The sequence below is a fragment of the Diabrotica undecimpunctata genome, chromosome 3, assembly GCF_040954645.1.
Source record: "Diabrotica undecimpunctata isolate CICGRU chromosome 3, icDiaUnde3, whole genome shotgun sequence".
Lineage (NCBI taxonomy): Eukaryota > Metazoa > Arthropoda > Insecta > Coleoptera > Chrysomelidae > Diabrotica > Diabrotica undecimpunctata.
Window position 1 is genome coordinate 108,778,519 of NC_092805.1, and position 14,121 is coordinate 108,792,639.

Sequence of the window (14,121 nt, forward strand, 5' to 3'; positions counted from 1 at the left end):
TTGTGTCGTTTTGATGTCATCAACAATATTATGTGCAACCCCCATGATTTCTCGGACTCTCTCGTTTGTTATTCTGTCGCGTCTAGAGATTCCCGCCGAGCGGCGCCAGAAGTCCATTTCTGTTCCTCTAATCATTTTCTCTGTTCTGTCTTTTAGGGGCCACACTTCGCATCCATATGTGTGATACTTTTTATTATGGTGTTGTATATTCTTCTTTTATTTTCTTTAGAGATGTTTTTATCCCACAGTACGCTGTTCAGTAAGGCTACGCCTTTCCTTCCCTGTGTTTTTCGTTCCTTAATGGTTGCATCTAATTTTCCGTCCTGAGTGATCTTTACTCCTAGGTATTTGTAGTCATCACATAGTTTGATCTCTTGATTTTCCTCTACGAGAAGGTTATGTTGATCTCCTCCGATACTCATGTACTCAGTTTTTTCCATATTCACTTCCAAACCCCACTCTGTAAACTCTTCTAATAGTTTTCGCATCATGTAACTAAGGTCTTCAGAGTCCTGTGCGATGATGACCTGGTCATCCGCAAAGCACAGAGTGTACAAAGTTAAGTCTATTAGTAGTATGCCCATATTCGTACATTTTTTCTTCCATTTGTTGAGTGCTGCTTCGAGGTATATTTTGAATAATGTTGGGGATATACAGCATCCTTGTCTTAAAGAAGAGGATATAACTAATATATTCAGATACAAAAAAAATAAGGCAACTACCAGAAGGGTACTACACAGTATCTTCATTATTAACGAACATATATCAACATACAAGATGTTATAGGGCACTATAGATAAAAATAGATTTACTATAAGACAAATTTTGATTTATTGACTTAAAGAAGGCCTCTGGTTGTATACAAAATAAACAAACATGACAAAAAAAAACAAACAAGGCAACTTCTAAAAGGTCACTACACAGTATCTTCATTATTAATAAGTGTATGATTGGTGCCCTATAATATAGGAGATATCATAGGGCACTATGGATAAAAATGGATTTACTATAAGACAAATTTTGAATTATTGACTTAGAGAAGTCCCCAGGCTGAGTACAAAATAAACAACTGATCGAGTCCTAACATGCAACACAGCAAATAAAAGGGGAGGATATAACAAATATATTTAAATAGAAAAAACAAACAAAGAGACTACCAAAAAGGCACTACACATCTTCTTCGTTATTATTGAACAAGCATCATACAACATATTACATGACACTTTAGATGATAATATTTGCTTTATATATAAAGCATAAGGTAAATAGGGCCTCTGACTGATTACAAAATAAACGGCTAGATTAATACTAGCATTATGACACATCAAATCAAATGACTTTAGACATATTGTACATATACTGTATATAGCGTGCCATAAATATATATATATATATATATATATATATATATATATATATATATATATATATATATATATAGTAAAAAAACCATGATGTCAGGTCAGAAGTGCACTAGATCATACTTTCTATTTACTTGGATTATATTCAAAAAGTTTATTATTTTAAAAATTTGATGACTGACTGTAGATGACAATCGATTGCCCACATGCAACGGGCAAATTTACTAGTATTTATATATGGATATTTTGGGTGTTGTAATCAAATACTGGCCGTAAAGTAAAACTCTTTAAGGTTTAGAGTTTATTTAACTCTTTCTCAAAACATACTAAAAATTAAAACAAAAAACTACATTATATATATATATATATATATATATATATATATATATATATATATATATATATATATATAATTTATATATTTTGAACTTTGTGGGTGATTTTAGTATCATAGTTTATTGAAATACTCAATTAAATTAGCACATTTGAATATAAACAGAAACTTAAAGCAGAAATGTGTTTATTTTAGAATACAAAAAAAATATTATGACTTGTTTTTTATTTTTGTTTGGTATCTATATTTTAGTATAATTATAACTACTTGTATATTTGTTATTTGGGATATAGTTGCACAGTATATTGCGTTATAAAGAATTCGTTAGCAATATACTGTGGTTTAATTCTACAAAAGAATATCCAAATATGGCAAATAAAAATTTTTCAATACTCCGTCAATGGTATTGTATAAAGGGAAAGGCAATTTACTATGACAATGACATAAAGATAATTTTGATAATACTGATAGATACAGGTTTTACTTTAATGAATTTTTATCACATAAAATAAATAGTACAAAACTATTTCACATAACAAGATTTCATAGTCTTAAGCTTAAGGAGATAAGCATAAATAATTATAACAGATATAATATGAGATAAGTGGAGATAAGGGATGATCTAACCTCAAAATTATGAATTAAGTTTCAGAAGGGTAATGACACTTTATGTAGTAAATCTTAATATAAACAATGTAGCAAATCTCAGTATAAAATGAATGGAATTTTTCATATGAAATGATTCATTCAGAAGATACAAATTAAGAAGAGATTATGATACTTACTCCAAATGAAAAAAATGTTAAAGTGACAACACCTTGTTTTTTTAATAGTCACAAACAATATCTATATACTTACACTAATGAATTATGGATAACACTAAAATGTATAAGGATTAAAAATAACTGGACTTAATTTGATATTGTAAAATAGTAAATAATTGACCAATGTTAATATCCTTGAGGATGGACATAAATGAAATACTCTATCATAGGCGTACCTAAAATAAAATTTTGCAATTTTAATTAAGGAAAAACATTCTGCTTGGCATTAGGAAAAAATGAGTTTTATTTTTAAATAAAATGTTTAAAATAAAGATTTGAATACTAATCATTTTCTTCCTCGAGTTGTCACAAAACACAAGTAATTCTATTTTGCCAAGGGGTTTGAACACGATAACGCCAATATCCCTGTTTTTTAACACGTGTTGAACTACTATTGGAGTTATACTCGTTTCATTGGCCATTTGACTAATGGAATATTAATCGTAGTTTCCCGTTGTAATAGTTACTCGGATAGGATACAAGATTTGCAGACCTATCACCTACATAAAATTGAAACTAAGGATTAGCATAACCAAATGTTTTGTATTGTATTGTGTAGGTAGGATGGATAGTTGGCAGGGCTAGGCACTGACTTAACCAAACTGTTTCTTCCTGTGGTTCATTGATTTCTCCCTACTTGTTACTCTGGATGCTGGAGTAAGGATTGGTAAATAGAAAGAGAATCGATAGGGTGTGTAGCCGCGAGGTGTAAGTCGTACACCATTATAGCTTCTTTCCATGAAATATCTTCTAACAAGGACGTGAGAATCACCTCATGGTAACCGTAGGTGTAGATAGGGAAAAAGGAGGAAAATAGGTAAAATATGTGAATAAAACACCTTAGAGACCTAGCCCTCTATGAAAAATATTTTGAGGGCTTCGAGATACCAAGAAATATATAATAAGGCGAGGATTTCGTATAAGCAGGTAAGGAACCAGATAGGTATACCTATCATTTATTTGAACGAATATAACTGGTTCTATAGATTATCTTCTGTCAATAAGGAAACAAAAAATCATTTTATACTAACATATTTTTTATTTCTAATGTTTCTTACAACTAACTTGGTGCTGATGGTTTTATACTTTCTTCATAAGAAGGAGGTGAATCTTCTGCGGTTTTACCTATAATTAAAATGATAATATTAAAGTAAATTCTTGCCTAATAACTATATTTAAGGAACTGGCATTATTTAAAAAAAAGTGGATTAGTAACTTTCTGGAAGTTTGTGTAATCGCACGGGTTCGACCGCGACCGCCGTCCTTCGGCTGGCTATTTCTAGAACAGAAGTTCTTATTATAGAACCCCGCCGAGGCGCACTTTGATTGATCAGCGAATTGTTTTGTAAGCTATATCCATGTGAAGTATAAGCGATAATTATTATTGTAATTAGAATTTATGATACATATTTATAATTGTGAGTTTTTGGAGTTTAGAAAAACGGCAAGAAGAAAAGGAAAAACGTCGACAAGAAGCTGAAGAGAAACGCCGTCAGGAAGACAAGAAAGCTGAAGAGAGACGTCGTCATGAAGAAAAATGGCAAGACGAAAAAGAAAAACGTCTACCAAAAGTTGAACAGAGACGTCGTCGTAAAGAAAAGAAAGCGGAATAGAGGCGTCGTCAAGAAGATAAATAGGCTGACGAAAAATGACACGAAGAAAAAGAAAAAGGTCGATAACAAGCTATAGAGAGACGTCCTCAGGGAAACAGAGAGTTACTCATAAATATCAAAAATGAGTAAAGTAGATATGAAAAAATTAATCGAAGAGACAAAAGAACGTGTGAAAAGAGAAATATGAAAAGAAAAATAAAAGAGACAAAAAAGACACGATGAGGTAACCAGAACTATGAAAATATCCGCCTAGAAATGCAGAAGACCAAGCAACTGAGAGTTGAAGGTAAACCAGAAGTGGTTTGTTCTCCTGATAACAAAGTAATTAAGCCTCCTATATTTGACGGCAAGACCTCCTGGCCAGTTTTTACAAGACAATTCTAAGCCGCTGCACAAAATAATGAGTGGGCAAATAAACAGAATGCAGCGATTCTTAGATTAACACTTTGAGGTAAAGCTATCTGTATCCTCCAAAACACCCCAAAGCATGCACAAAAGAGTTATGAGACCATCAAAACGATTCTAAAACTAAGATATGGCAGCTAATAATGAAGTATACTAGAGTCAACTGAAAGTATCTAAAATCTGTGCAAGCATACGGAGCGGATGTAGAAAAGAGAACAGACTCACTTGGCCTACAGCCCCGGAAGATTTTCTGCACTAAATCACCATCCAATGCTTCATCGATGGACTGCCTGATGTAGAGCTCCAGCAGACATTACGACTAGGAAGATGATGCTAACAAATATTGAATGCACAGTGGAGCTAGGCCACAGTAGCAGGAGATTTCCAAATATGGGTAAGCATTGAAGGGCAATTGCTTCAGTGGGACTCCTTGTGTTTAGATGATGCCAGCACTCGCAAATGTTAGAGTCCAGATGGAACTAACAAGAACAGTACCACACAGTATTCTCCCAATGACATTTGTAAAGAACGTGCTGACAGAGGTCTATGATAGCCGTTCCGGGGACATTTTGAATGGCATTTTCCGACATAGAGATCCACTTTTGCTTCATTCCGACCAGGAGCGTCACTTCGAATTATAAGTTTGGGAGACCATGATGGTTTTGCTGGGAATTAAGAAGACCAGAAGGACACCACTTCATCGTCAGTCCGACGGCTGATAGAAAGACATAACCCGACTATCAACAACTACCTGTCCCTGTTTATACGTGAAAACCAGAGAGACTAGGACTAGTCTACCGAATCTCCCAATATGAGGCAACTATTTAGTTATACCACAGTTTAATGCTAAATACTGTGGTTATATATTGCAGCAATGCTATCGACTGGTCGAGAGATAAAGCTTCCCATCCACCTCCTACAATCCTTAGAGACACTCCCCGAGTATGTTACCGTTATAAAGGATTAGGGCTTACGAGTTGGCCAGTACTATAAATAAACTACAACTCACCAGTACGAGATCAAAGCTAGGTTTTATCAGAAATACACTCTCCTTAGCTTTAAGAAAAGTTATGCAGCCTGTCTCTGCCAACCAATAAGAAGAAAAGGTCTGAGTCTCAAGTTACAGAGGCCCTGGGAGGGACCGTACCTGGTCACTAAGAAGATAAATCAGCATGAAAGAAGAGCCGACGTTGTGTGACCCATAATTGCGAGCTGTGATTTGGTGAAGCCGAGAATACTCTTTTCTCTCAAATGTTCCTCACACCGTTTCTATCGATGTTTTTATCGCGCTAACTTGCTGGAATTTCATGTTATCGCACGAGTTAGGCCTCTGTACTTCCACTGGACGTATATTTTATAAGCCCGCTATGGCGACATTCGATTTATCAATATCGGCGAATTGTTTTGTAAGCTATAATACGTATGAATTACATATCGCTATAAGCGATAATTATTACTATAATTATTAGAATTCATGATATTTGTAATTTAGTGAGTTAAAATAAAGTAAGTTAAAGCACGTTTGCTTCACTTTATCTCTTAATCTACAGAAAAACGTGTAACACTATTTAATATATGTTAACAAATACATATCGTTAGTCTTACCGTTTTCTGCACACAGACTGCCATTAAAGTTATTGGTTGATGAAGCTCCTGTAGAATATGGTGGAGCTCTTGGATTTTCTGACGGAAGGTGAGAATTAGATGTTGTGTTAAATAACGGTGTTGGTGAAAGTGCACCTATAATTAAAACCATTTTATTTTAGCTGTTATTGATTGAAAATTTTACAATACTCGTCTTCATTATAATTTCTGAACTATGAACCTTAATAAGTAATAATTTGTTTAGTAACTAAACCAATTTTTATAATTTTTAAAACGTTTTCATATTGCAAAAATAAAAAATTACTGACAAGCGATATTTTGTAAGATAATTTTAAATGGTATCATATGCAAAAAATAGTTCATAGGAAAGTTCGTTTCAAGTTATTTTCAACGACACCTATATAGTTATCAGTTTTAGCAACTGAACTGTCACCTGCTCCTAGTTTTTTGACGTTTCTATATTTTTTACAGGTAGATGGACGCCATTTTCTAAAATAATTTTATATGGGATCATAAGACAATACTACATAATTTTAAAGATACTTTGTTTTTTTCAGCGAAAGTTTTTCAGCGACACCTATGGTTAAAACTTTCTGATCACCATTTTTAATTATTATTTTACTGTATTCTACGAATATTTTAAGGTTTTTAATTTGAAACCGTTAGATGTGTAGATGTCGTTGAAAATAACTTAAAATGAAGTATTACTTGCCATGTTATCTATTATATTTATTGGAAATGAACCACAATTTTAATTGTAAATATATAGTATTTGACGTTTCGATTTGCTTCTCAATTGAGAAATTGAAAAGCAAATGCAAATTGCTTATTTTGAAATAAAAACATTTCCTTCCTTTAATAGGGCCAATCAGAGGAAATGGAAATGAAAACAGATCAAACACTCTATGCAAATATCCCGCTTATCAATATGAAGTATGTCTGTTAGTTGTAGCGGCAACAATGCTCCTAACATTCTATAATATTATATATAAGCTAATTTAAATTATTTACTATAGTATAATTTGACGAGCAAACCAAGCAAACGATCAAAGAACCTCTTTTTTATTACTAAATATGTTTATATTGTTAGTCTTAATATGTACCATGGTAAACAAATGGTCTGTTTACATGTTGTTTTTAAGGTTAGGTACATACCTAATATTGTTCAGGTGTAAACTAGGAAGTGTTTTCATTTAACCCATCCAAATAATACGTTCGGGGTAAATGGAAACACATGATTGGAGTAAAGGAAAACATGTTTTCTTTTACCCCAAACAATTTTACCCCATAAAATCTTTCAGATGCCACGAACCTCTATTAAGAAGAGACCGACGCGGCCATATTTAGCAGAAGATTAAAGCAGTTGCTGACGTTTCAACCAATAATTTAACATATTGGCAAGCTTCTAGTCTTTACGGAATACCAATTTCTATTATCTTCAATAAAATAAAAGGTTGCAAAATTGCAGAAGGAAAACTAGGTGGTGGAAGAAATCCTATTCTGACACCTGAAGTGGAACATGATATTGCTCAATGTCTCATGGAATGATTGAAAGTGAGCTATCCTTGTTCAAAATATGAACTGCTTCAATTAGTGCAGAGCTGCGTGTTACATTGCTATATTGGGTTTATGTCCCGCCTTCCTAGACTAACCTTGAAGAACTTCCTACCATCATTTAAATTTAATGCTGATCAATCTTATTTAGTTCAGATACCTCAATAATCCGTGGTATAGGTATCAAAAGAAATACCTTGAGTCGCTAGCGTGGTTTCAGGTAGAGAAAACACAACAGTGTTGGCAAGTATGGCGACAGATGGCATAATACTTCCACCTTTGATTATATTCAAAGGAGCTGCGGTACAGGCTCGTTGGACATCACCCGCTGCTTATCCTGATACAGTGTACGCAACATCGCAAAATGAATGGATGGAAACTTGTTTTATACCCCATGCCTGCAAAAAACGTTCTGATCTGGGACTACCGGATGCAACCGCTCTACTTCGATATGATGGTCACAGTAGCCACATGAGTCTACGCATAATAGAACTTGTTATGGATTCTAATATCCAAATTATCAAATTCCCTAGCCATCTCACAGACAAAATTAAATCCCTTGACAAATGTGTATTTTGTTCCACCAATTTGGTGGAAAATTGGCCAATATTGGAGTTGGAACGGAGCGTTTGCAAAAGCGTGATTTTGTGGAACTCTTGGACTTAGCTAAGACAGACGCTATGACAAAACCAACTATTGAAACAGGTTTTATCACTACAGAAATTTGTCCAGTAAATTGAAGACGTTTGATCCAATAGCGCTTCTACCTTATCAGAAAAGAAAACTAAGAAGTGTTGTTGGTTCTGTAATCGAACCTGCTCCAGAAATGCAAGAAACTGGAAATTCAAATTCATCTGTTGGTTTTGTTCCGGAAACGGAAGGACCTGGCCATTCAGGTTCATCAGAATTGGAAAAGGCTGGACCTTCTGAGTTACCATCATTACCAGCTACTGTTATTGATTCTTCTATTACATGTTCAACTTCTGCAATTGTTCAAATCTTCGCTGAAGCAATTCGTGAAAAAATATTCTTGAAAAGTGAAATACAAGTTGTAAAAAAAAACCAACCTACCCCGTTTACAGCAGCTGCGGTACGGAGAGGTAGTAACGACGGAGGAAGTGGCTGCTAGGTTCAGAGAAGCTGAAAATAGAGAAATAAAACGACCCAAAATAGTTCAGAAATCAAAAACTAGCAAAACTAACACTGCAGAAAATAAGTTAAAGAAAAAATCTTGAAGTTCTTCCCATAATAATTCCAGTGACACAATATCTCTTCATGATGAATTCGACGATTCTAAGTTTGTCAGTTCAGACACCCAACAAAGTCAGATGATGATTCAAGACAGTTGAATTTTTCACAAGGAAATACGAAAGAAATGAACACGCCACTTGCAAAACTGCGTCAAAAAATTCAAGTCAAAGTTGGAGACTTTATGATTGCGAACTTTATTTACAACCTCGGCACTAAAAAACAAATCCAGAAACAATTTGTTGCCAAAGTAGTGAACTTGTTTATTAATATATCGGCATAATTGTTTAGAAAATGCAGTAAAATAACTGATACCTACATATTTCCGTGGGTAGAAGATAAGCAAATGATTAATTTTGATCAAATATGAGCTATAATCGAACCGTCAAATATTACGCGTTGTCGATATGTATTCCCCAATATTTCAGAGTACCGTTGTTGCTAAGTTGCATTATTGTTCATATGTTTATCACTAAAAGTTTTAAAATGTACCTACTTAAGTTTATCCAGAAATAAATAAATAATAAATTTCTACCCAACGTCCATTAACATTGGATAGAAATTTATTCAGTGCTTCTGGTCTATGAGGCCAAATTGAGACGTCTTCTACATACCTCCACCATACTGTGAGTTGTTAATCATGTTTATGCAAAATGTTTTGTCCAAATTTCTCCTTGAAAATATCTGCTAATAACAGATGTAATGAACAGCTCATGGATAATTTTTATAACAGTTAATTATGGCTTAATCCAATATAAATATACTATATTTATATGGGAATATATATATATATATATATATATATATATATATATATATATATATATATATATATATATATATATATATATATATATATATATATATATATGTGTGTGTGTGTGTGTGTGTATGCCACAAGAAACTAGTTTAAGAACCTCATCAAATCAACTTTAACTTAAAAATACCTAATACCAACGTTCACCGCCAGTAAAAATTACATAGTAAATTCACAGATAAACATATTGAAAGATTGGGTATATTTTTCTTGTATTTCATAAATGGTAAGAAATAATATTCTGAAAATTGTTTATGTTTAGTAATAATATAATTATCTGATAGATGGCATTATATGAAAAAGAGCAAGAACAACTACAGCGGCTAATGTTAGACTGTCTCAGTGAAGATGAACATAATGAAGAGGTAGTGAACGACAACGCTGAAGACAGCGAAGAGCATATAATAGAGATGCAAGAAATATATTCTGAATCTGAGAATGAAATTAAAGATAAGCACCTAGAAGTCAGCTCCGCACATGTACCTTATTTGGTTGGAAAAGATGAAAAAAGTAAGTGGGCAAAACACACATCACGAACAAGGGTAGTAAACTTGATAACTCGTATGCTGGGTGCTAAAAAATTGACCACCATGTTTCTCGTGTAAAAAATGTACCAAGTTCTTGTGCCTTGAACATTTAATTTGTATGTGCAGAATGATATTCTTATAATATGGTTTAAAGCTATACATAAATTATATTTTTTATTTCTTTTTGTATATTTACATTTTTCTTTTGTACATTTTTAGTAAAATAAATATAATAATAATTTATAATGCTTGGTCATAAAAAAAAGTCACATGTACTATATGTCACGCTTTTCACATTCAAAAACACTATCGGTGCACAGAAAACGGGCGCCAGTCACGAAAGGTTAAAACGACGACCACATCAAATCATGATCATAAAATTCTCTTTTTAGTAATTCCATTATAAGTCATGAGGAAAAACCAGAAAAAACTCATGATACTATGATTTTTTCAGAAGATTACTTTCAGAACCATTACTTGGTTGGTACTAATGAATTTTAAAGGAACATAAACAATTTGTATATACAAATTTAGAGGTCATAAAATAAAGTGACATATTATAGAATAATTTAAACTCAATAAAAACTGGGTAGTAGAAATAAATGACAGACTTTTAGACAGAATCTATAGATTGTGAGTAATCGCAGTGTGTGTCATTTATTTCTACTACCCAGTTTGAAATGGACTATTCAACCGATCTGGCCTATCTTTTGCATACAATTCAAACATGATAAGACCCTCAAGTTTTGGTTCATTTAAACAAATTTTAATAAATAATAAAAAAGTTTTAAACAATATTCAAAAACTTTTGACAAAGCGATTTTGTTGTTCATTTTCATCTTTTTTCCAAAAAGTTGTCTGTTGACGTCAATTCTCTAAATAGACAAGTTTTTAAGTTACTAGCAAAATAATGAGTTTGACGTTTTGATTGTATATTTAAGAATAGTTCCACTTAAAAATTTACGAATTCCTAGATGAGAGTCTTTTTGTAATACCTCATACTACACATTTGCGTCAAATCCCAACTTTAAATGCTCTTAATTCCAAATGTCTAACTTTTGTTTTTAAATTACCTAAGCTAAAAAATCTATACAGTAAGAGTGTGTTATACATTACCCGGTTCATAATAAGGCATAGTTGGTGCAGAAGGTAAGCCAACAGGATTTCCAAGAAACGAAATGTGACCCAGTTTTAAATTAGCGGATATTTCCAAGTTTGAATGAAATCCCTTTATCACTCCTTTAACCTAGAAGTCAACAATAACTAAACGTATAAAAAAGGATGTTATTTAATTACTTTTAAAACAAACCATTGCTTAAATAAACTGCATCCAGCAAAATTATATATCGCAGCGGTAGCTGGTATCACAAAATTGAAAATGTACATTCTTTCGCCGTGAGCACCTACTCCTGTATCTGATGCATGTGCTATAATATCGCTTTCATGCTTGTAATGAGTATTTGGTAAGGTAGTTGTATATTCTATATGCTGAAATATAAAACAGTAGATAAGTATGGAATATAAAAATACATTAAAAAAATATAAAAAAAGAAATAAAATAAGAAAAAAAAAATAAAAATATAGTAAAACAATTATTACTAAGAGGATCTAAACCTCCGAGGTGTTGAATCGGCTTTATGTCCTAATGTAGTGAAAAAAAAAATTACCATAGTTGTATTTATTAACATAGTAGGTAGATATTTTTATTTGTAAGATGTACACAATATGTATTTCACATGATGTCTTTCAATAAATAAATTATAATAAAGGTATAATAAAGTATTTATTAACATAGTATGTACATTAGCTAAGTACGGAATAATTATTATTATTATATTAAGCATGTTTCACTAATTTACATATTTAAATTCTTTAATAAAGATCAAGTTTATTGAGACTGGCTGAATGATAATTGTCCAAGCCAAGAGAAAAAAAAGTATGGAATATAATATACAGCGTGTATTAATGATCCATTGATGGGACATCTTCTGATCATAAATTAATGTACCTATAGTTACTCCCTTCAAGAATCTTATATGGGGGTCAAATGGGACATCATTTTAAAGGTATTTCAATTTTATGATAAATTATTCTCAAAGGTGAGTCCACTTTCAAAAGGTAAAAAAGAAAAAGACTTTTCACCATTGGTTTTATTGTAACTGAGACGACCGGTTTCGGACTCTAGAAATTCAACCCATCATTAAGTTTATGTTAAAAAATTACTTAACCAATAAAGGTGCAATTGAGGGGAGGAACTGCTTAAAAGGATGTATAGTATTATTAAGAGGATATGGGAAGAGAAAAGTATGTTCAAAGATTGGACCAAAGCTTTATTATGCCCCATATACAAAAAGGTGATAGATTGGCATGTGAAACTTACAGAGGTGTCGCCAGGATAAAAAACCAGGAAAAGTCAAAGTACATGATACTCGGAAATACAGAGCAAAAAGAAGAAGGGCAGTTTACTTTCTAATCTAATGAATCATGGGAATATAATTTCGAGAGGGTGGTCCATTTTACTTATCTGGGGGTTATTATAGAAGAGAAAGGTCGGGAAGAACGGGAACTAATTGTCAGATTGGCAAAGAGAAATAAAAAGATGGGAAGCCCAAGACCAATGATGAAATCCAAATATGTATCGAGAAAAACAAAGTTAATGTAATATAAAACAGTAATAAGGTGCACAGTGACGTAAGGTAGTGAAATATGGACAATGAAAAAAGCAAATATGGAGAAATTGAAACGATGGGAAAGGAAAAGGGTTGGAGCTATATATGGAGACAAAAGGTGGAAGATTGGGTGCGACGAACAAACAGGAAGCTAGAGGAACTGTATAACGAACCAAACATCAGTCGCTTCATAAAAGCACAGAGAGTGAAATGGATGGGGCACATGATGAGAATGGAAAGGAAGAGGATGCCAAAGATGATTCTAAAAGGGGACCTAATCACGAAAAGAAGGAAAGGATCACCCAGACAAAGATGGTTTGATAACGTACAAAAAAAAGCAGAAAAGAGGGAATTTGTGGTTGGGAAGAAAGAGCAACAAACAGGGATAAATGCAAGAGAACATTATGCCAATTTAGTAGACAAGAAGTGTGATTGGAGAAGAGGCCACCCTAGTTAATACAATTTTGTAATAAACATATAAGTATTATATTAATTGTATTTTAGTACTATTCCTTCGAGGCCCGTTGAGTTTTGTAAATAAATAAATAAAGTTGCAATAATTTACAAACAAACAATTTACTAGTTTGATGTTTGCCAGAGCGGTGCTGTTGTAGGAATAAAATGTTTGTACATAGAAGCGAGGACAGTGCCTTAAGAGAGAGAAAGTATCGGATTTATGTTTTATCTGTTATTTATGTCTTGCATTTAAAAAAAAAACTTAGTTTGATATAACATACATTAACCTACAACCTATTTCCTTTTTTTTGAATCTTACATAAAGACACTTCAAATATGTGAAAACGATAAATTAACTTTCCAAACATCTTATTGATGTTTTAATAGTGCGTTGTCGCTGTGGATTTAAAAAAAATCACAAAAAATTCAGTTTATATGCACATTACTCACATATAAGACATACATCTGGTAATTTCTCTCTATCTCTATCTCCCTCTGTCTCTCTCTCTTTGTTTGGTTTTCCTCAAGGCACTGCCCTTGCCTCTATTCACATACATTTAATTTCTTTACCAACACCGCCCTGGTGAAAATTAAGTTAGTAGATTGCTTATTTGTAAATCCGTGTACCGTTAATAGTTAAGTAATTTGTTAATGTGAACTTGATGATGGGTTAAATTTTGTAGATCCCGAAACCGTACTAAATCCATA

At 32.8% G+C, this 14,121-nt stretch overlaps 2 protein-coding genes across 8 annotated transcripts in view; both read right to left on the minus strand.

Annotated features, from left to right (window-relative positions):
- The window catches only part of LOC140436023 (arrestin domain-containing protein 2-like), a 54,496-nt gene extending 51,649 nt beyond the window's left edge, over positions 1-2,847 (minus strand). The window contains exon 1 of one of the 3 annotated variants that reach the window (XM_072524735.1): positions 2,481-2,565. The gene's annotated coding sequence lies outside the window, so the exon portion shown is untranslated. Of the gene's footprint in view, positions 1-2,476 lie in introns of all 3 variants that reach the window. The other 2 variants (XM_072524733.1, XM_072524734.1) reach the window with 2 other exon arrangements.
- A 698-nt stretch (positions 2,848-3,545) lies between these two features.
- LOC140437205 (arrestin domain-containing protein 5-like) overlaps positions 3,546-14,121 on the minus strand; it is a 30,356-nt gene continuing 19,780 nt past the window's right edge. For all 5 annotated transcript variants that reach the window (XM_072526568.1, XM_072526567.1, XM_072526570.1 and 2 more), the window contains exons 6-9: positions 11,585-11,776; positions 11,405-11,534; positions 6,143-6,277; positions 3,546-3,644 (exon numbers count right to left, since the gene is read on the minus strand). In XM_072526568.1, the coding sequence (XP_072382669.1) occupies positions 3,580-3,644; positions 6,143-6,277; positions 11,405-11,534; positions 11,585-11,776 (522 nt within the window). In that variant the 3' untranslated portion in view covers positions 3,546-3,579. The remainder of the gene's footprint in view (positions 3,645-6,142; positions 6,278-11,404; positions 11,535-11,584; positions 11,777-14,121) is intronic.